Source organism: Peromyscus eremicus, chromosome 9 (genome assembly GCF_949786415.1).
Source record: "Peromyscus eremicus chromosome 9, PerEre_H2_v1, whole genome shotgun sequence".
In the NCBI taxonomy this organism is placed as follows: Eukaryota; Metazoa; Chordata; class Mammalia; order Rodentia; family Cricetidae; genus Peromyscus; species Peromyscus eremicus.
In genome coordinates this window covers 91158158-91164200 of record NC_081425.1, presented here as the reverse complement: position 1 = coordinate 91164200, position 6043 = coordinate 91158158, and the positions used below count along the sequence as shown (strand labels likewise).

Below are 6043 nucleotides of genomic sequence, written 5' to 3'. Positions count from 1 at the left end.
TGATTTTATTTACACTTGGGTCCCATTCCCAAGATATTTCATTAAGTATATGCAAACAGTCCCACTTCTGGAAATTTGTGAAATGCTTGTACTCCAAGCGTTTTAAATAAGGGTTATTCAACCTACACGGGCTGCATCAGTCACATACCTATCCCAGTGGTCCTGACTGGTGTCTTTGTTTTCAGACTGTAGCTTTTGTACTGGTTAGGAGGGTGCAGACCAAGAATTTGAACTGACTGGTCAAAAGGACCCAAACACCATTTTCTACAAAGCTGCATGTCTCTCCACATCTGTTAATTGGTCATCTACACAACAGCCATTTATGTGCCCAACCTGTTCGCATGGTTCACTCAGACACTTTGTACCACTTTGTCTTATTCAAGTTTAATCCCAATAACATAAGACATAGAATTGGGGCATATGACAGATGCCTAACAATGAAAAAAATAGGGCCAAAGCTTCATTTGCAGTTGGCTCTCTGTGAGTCACGAGTGCTTGAACAGCAGATATGGACTGCTCCTGATCCTTCAGCAAAAACGCAAATCCCTGTGGCCACCTGCTTGCATGTTTCTTATTTTGTATCCACCATCAGGAACTCTTGAAGCCCTCTTCTTTGAATTCAGGTTTTGAAATGGACTCTGATGGAAAGCTGCACCTTGGGGAAAGGCTCCTTCGCCTCCCACCTTACTGTTCCACATGCCACATGGATGGCTTTCTTCCCCCACCACCTTGGTCCTCTCCCCGTGCTCTGGTGGCTCTGGTCCTGCTGGCTGGAAAAGGAGCAGCAACCCATGATGCTGGAGGGAGGGTGAGCACCTCACCTCCAATCTCTACTTCCCACGTGGATGCTGTGGATGTTGTTTTTGCTGCTGTTGCTGCTTCTGCAGCTGTGGCTGCTTCTGTGGCTTCTGCTGCTGTGGCTGCTGCTGTGGCTTGTGCTGTGGCTGCTGCTGTGGCTTCTGCTGCTGTGGCTGCTGCTCTGGCTTCTGCTGCTCTGGCTCCTGCTGCGGCTGCTGCAGCTGTGGTTGTGGCGGCGGCGGCGGCGGCGGCGGCGGCGGCGGCGGCGGCGGCTGCTCCTTCTGCTCCTGCTGCTCCTGCTGCTCCTGCTCCTGCTGCTCCTGCTGCTCCTGCTGCTGCTGCTCCTGCTGCTGTTTCGGAAGCATCTTCGTGGTGGGCTTGAAACATTCACTACTGTCAGAAGAGCTCTCCTCCTCCTCTACAGGCTGTTGGTCCCGCCTTTGTTCCCGGGCCCGTCTCCTTTCCAGCATCTCCTCGAAGAATATCTGGCAGCTGAAGCCCTCTCGGATGCCATGCTGGGCGTGTTCCAGCAGCGCCTCCAGTGTGGGGAAGACTCTGCAGCAGGCCACGCAGCGAAGGCCATGGTTGGTGGTGACCAGCCAGTCTGGTGGTGCTCGCAGCTCCTCCAAGCAGCAGTCCACAGTGTCCTCAACCTGCGGGCAGTGGTGCTTGCAGGCTTCCAGCTCCCAGTGCAGGTCTGTATTGGAGGCCATCTCGAAGGAGGAGCCTTTGCGCCGCTGTCGCTTGATGAACTCGGCCTCCCGGATGAGGGGCTTCCTGGTGACTGGCTCGAAGCCATCGTCCGTCTCCCAAGCCACTGCCACACCGCGCACGGTCTGCACGTGGGTGTACAGGGCACACACGCTCTCGGGTGGGGCATCCTGCTGCTCATCGAACCTGCTGGAGGTCCAGGACTGGTACGGAGAATAGGACTGGTACTCTGAGGACGACTGGGATGACGGGGAGCTGCTCCAGCCCAGCACTGCGTGTGCCCGGGCTGCCAAGTAGATGTCCTCTGGGAGGAAGGCAGGCCCTGGCCGTGGAGATGACTCATTCCTCCTCATGGTCCCTGAGAAGTGGAAGGACAGTCTTATCAGGGCTTTCAGAAGGCTCCACACATAGCTTGCCTGAGAAGCCACCAACAGAATCATGCAGACTCTGGTGGCTTTGGGGAAGGCGCCTGCTATTCATCAGAGATGACCATAATGTTATCTCATGAGGAGATAAGGATAAAAGAGTGTGCGAATTTTATCAACTGATGTGTAAAAGGCCAACACCTGGTTGACTGAAAAGTAGATTGTGGTACAACCACAGGATGCAGTTGTATTCATGGATAAAATAAATGAACCGGGAATGTGTTCAGAATAGACACGAAAGATAATGCAGCTGCTAAGTGAAAAAAGCTACCACAATTCCACTTAGAAGACATTCTAGAAAAAGCAAATCTTATAGAGACAGAACAATCACCAACAACGGGAGGGGCGCACAGGACATAAAGGTGCCTTAGGGAGCTTTTGGGGTCATGACAGTCTCTTGTGCTTTGGCTGTGGCTCCCACTCACATGACCGGTGTCACCGTTCTTTCCACGGTACACATCATGTGTGCAGACACACCAGGTCAATAATACCCACTTGAAAGTCAAGAATGGAGCTGTGCTTCCGCCGAGCATCTGTCCCAGCTTCCGTTTCTCTGTGACCTAGCTCTGTCTTACCCAGGGACCTCTCACCCACTCTGTGGACACACACTATGTCCCTGTCACCATCGAAGCGCATGCCAGGCCTCGATGCCTTTAAGACTCAAAACAAGCCTACGGAATTCCACTCTTTGGATTTTTATCTAGCAGATAAGGAAATGGAGGCCAAGAGGACATGCATGCCTGGCAGAGCCTCTTGGCTCCAAGAGCAGATCTTATCCTAAAGTGCTGCCTGAAGACACAACCTGGTGTCCACTGCGTTGGCATTCTAGATTAGCTCGTATTCACTATAAAGGAATGTTCACATTACTACAGGGCTTACAGGATTTTGATGTAATTTTTTTTCAAACACATTAAAATTAATACCTAAAAGTGAACAGTTACATTCACCTCTACATATCTTCTGAAATAGCTCCCATAGGTGCACAACAGACTAGGAAGTACCAGCTTCCCCTGAAGATTACTTTCTTCATAGCCCATCCCCTATCTGCTTTGTATGAGCCACACACCCCTTTGATAACAGCATCAGAGACCAACCTGTCCCTTCTCCATCTATTGGCCACCTGGCCAGCACACTTCCGCGCTCTCCTCTGTGGACTCTGGGCTGGCCATGCTGATAGTGGTCCCACTGATTGGTGACTGTTCTCTCCTGCTCTCCTTGAGATGGCGTTTCATGACTTCAAACCAGCACCCAGAATCTAGGTGAGAGCTGGTGTGGGCTGTGCTGAAGCCCTCCAGCCAGCCCCAGCCTGAGTGGCCACATGATCACTAGGAGCCTGGCTTTATTCTGTGATGTCATCAGTGACACGGGTCTGTTCTGTGACCCTTGGCAAGGGGGAAGTCCCTGCCAGGTTACCAGGAAAGTGCCCCAGTGTGAGCTCATCTCCCTCTGTGATCTTCTCTGCCTGGTGTGTTCTCCGGAACACAAACACAGGCACATGCTCTCAGGCATGTGTACAAACACAAAGAGCCAAGCACAGGGATTGGGGAGGTGGCTCAGGGATTAATAGCCCAGGCTATACTTCCAGAGCACACAGATTTCATTCCCACATGACACCATCTGTAATTCCAGCCCCAGGAAATCCAATGCCGCCTTCTGGCCTCTGTGGGTATTGCACTCATAAAGTGCAGCGACAGAGGCAGGCAAAACATCTACACACATAAAATGAAAAAAAAAAATTCAGTTACATAGGTTCTTACACACATAAATGTGAACGTCCACACAGACACAGCACATTAGTATGTGTTTACAGCATACACACAGACAGACATACACATAGGCATATGAGGCACATAGACACACATCCATGCACATGATCTCACACCATATGAACGGGATCATAGATATGCTCACAAATGGACAGCCATCACCTCACATCAGCATGGCCTAACCTCACCTCACTGAAACAGTTTGTCAGAAGCTTGTCTCTAAAGCGCCCACCTGGCCAGTTTAGGTTCCCCAGCACTCTGTGCTGTGCTGTCCCTTTCTGCACACCTTGCCCACTTCCTATAGCTTCACCTCCTCTTGGCTGCCCACACACGCTGGAAGCCTCCTCTCCTGGGCTCAGGGTTCTTGACCTTGTCACTCCTTTCTGTCCCAGGTCCTAAGATCTTTGTTTTTCTTGATGACATGAGCCACACATACACACACACAATTATCTTTCCTGTTTGTTTTTGAAGACAGGATCCCCCCCCCCCCCCCCGATGTAGCTGAAGTCAACCCTGAACTAGCCCACGTTGGCCTCAAACTACCCATCCTGCCACCTTCATGTCCTGAGTGGTGGGATTGCTACCACACCAGATCCAGCCTCTCTTCAAATGCAAACTCTGAGGAGAGATGTCTTTCATCTTTCTCATTATATGGCTCATACTTAAGCACCGTCCAACACACTAACAAGTGCCACAGAAGTACTTGCCGAATTAGTGACTGAACAATGACTACGTTGAGCTGACTAGGCCATAACCTACCTCCTACAGCTGCCTGCTCTCTATACCCCAAAGCCCTGAAGCTCCCAGACAGGCTGGTTCTTCTCACATAAAGACTTAGGGAATCTCCACTTATACCATCAGCCTAGCCCAAGTCCTGCCCGCCGCTGCCCCCTCCTCCAGCAAGCCTCGCATTTGCATACACTTCTGGTCCACCAGCTTCAGTCCTTTGAGTTCTAGATTCTCAGCAGTTATAAAAGGTGATGGATTTATGAGAATCCCAATATTCCCAAAGCAACCCTAACATCACCCACACACATCCAGCATCCTGGCAAACTCCTCCTGAGCCAGGAAGTCACACCTGCAGCAAGTTCACGGTTGAAAGAGGAAACTGCAAGCCCCTTCTTTCCGCATAAACAAAGGCATGCCTTCTGAGAAACAAAGGATACCCCACAACATTTGGATCGATGGGCAGTAAGAACGTTTAAGTGATAACGCAAGTAACAACTGTCTGGTGGGAAAGATTACTGGACCATTAAATGATTCTGAAAATTTGTATTCAGTACTAGAAAAAGATGAACTTAGGTCCCCCCTCATGTGGAACAACTAGAATATTCTTCATACAGCTCAGAAGTTATGTTTGAACAGTAAGTGTGTAGAGAGAAAATAATTTATATGTAATTTTAGGGTGGCTTTACTAAGCAGTATCTGCTCACACAAGCACTATGGGTCTTTTTTATTTTAGATTTTTATTACATTTTGTTTATTTATTTTGTGCTGCGAGTGGGGAGCAGGGAAAGGGGGTACACATGTGTCACGGCAGGTGTGTGGAAGTCGGGGGACAACTTACAGAAATCAGTTCTCTCCTTCGGCCTGGTGGGTCCCAGGGATCGAACTCCGGTTGTCAGGCTTGGTAGCTGTTGCCTTTACCCACTGAGCATCTCCATGACTGCTTGTCATCTTTGTCTTACCACATCAGTGTTCAGCGAATCTCTTACTGGTCACAGTGGTAAGTGTTCTCTACTAGAGTGCCAGCATTTGAGAGAGAGAGAGAGTTAGTAAAGTCAGAAATTGAAGACTAACCTGGGATCCTATCTCAAAAAAAATATGCAAAAAACGACATTTCAAGTTGTTGTTGCATTTCTCTATGCCTTAGCGAAATGAAACGAAAAGGTAAAGGAAATTAACAGGCATTGCCCCCCAGAATGAAACAGAAAGCTGAGATGTGTGAGAAGCCATTCCATCCAGCCATCATCAGCCGCTTAAGAGCCGCTCACTTGCCCACTGCGTCAGTCTCCGCTGAGAAGAGACAAAGTGAGAAAGACTGAGGATAGCAAGGGCTGGTGAAGATGGGGGAGCAGTCACCTCCACTAACACAGAAACTTCACATTTCACCCGTCACAGCTCTCCATGGGATGCTCCACACTGTACACGCTATCATCATGTCAGTGGGCATGCTCCACACTGTACACAAGACCGTCATGTCAGTGAGCATGCTCCACATTGTACATGCTACCATCATGTCAGTGAGTATGCTCCACACTGTACATGTTACCATCATGTCGGTGGACATGCTCCACACTGTACATGCTACCATCATGTCAGTGGGCATGCTCTGTACTCTAC

At 49.7% G+C, this 6043-nt stretch overlaps 1 protein-coding gene across 2 annotated transcripts; it reads right to left on the bottom strand.

Moving 5' to 3' along the window:
* Nucleotides 1-368: 368 nt before the first annotated feature.
* On the bottom strand, nt 369-3293 carry Fam170b (family with sequence similarity 170 member B). 2 transcript variants are annotated; one of them, XM_059274545.1, is made up of 2 exons: nt 3052-3293; nt 369-1867 (listed from the first exon to the last, which is right to left on the bottom strand). In XM_059274545.1, exons 1-2 carry the CDS (start codon nt 3164-3166, stop codon nt 831-833), a joined length of 1152 nt encoding a protein of 383 aa, XP_059130528.1. In that variant the 5' UTR covers nt 3167-3293; the 3' UTR covers nt 369-830. The 2 variants fall into 2 exon arrangements, with proteins under 2 accessions (XP_059130528.1, XP_059130527.1); XM_059274544.1 differs by having other exon boundaries at nt 3029-3291.
* Between the last annotated feature and the right edge of the window lie 2750 nt (nt 3294-6043).

Excerpts from the sequence above, each read along its gene's own strand:
- Fam170b (XM_059274545.1), bottom strand. The coding sequence starts at position 3,166 with ATGAAACGCCATCTCAAGGAGAGCAGGAGAGAACAGTCACCAATCAGT. Across the intron at positions 1,868-3,051 it reads GGAAGTGTGCTGGCCAGGTG|GGACCATGAGGAGGAATGAG; the intron begins GCCAATAGATGG and ends TCCACTTCTCAG.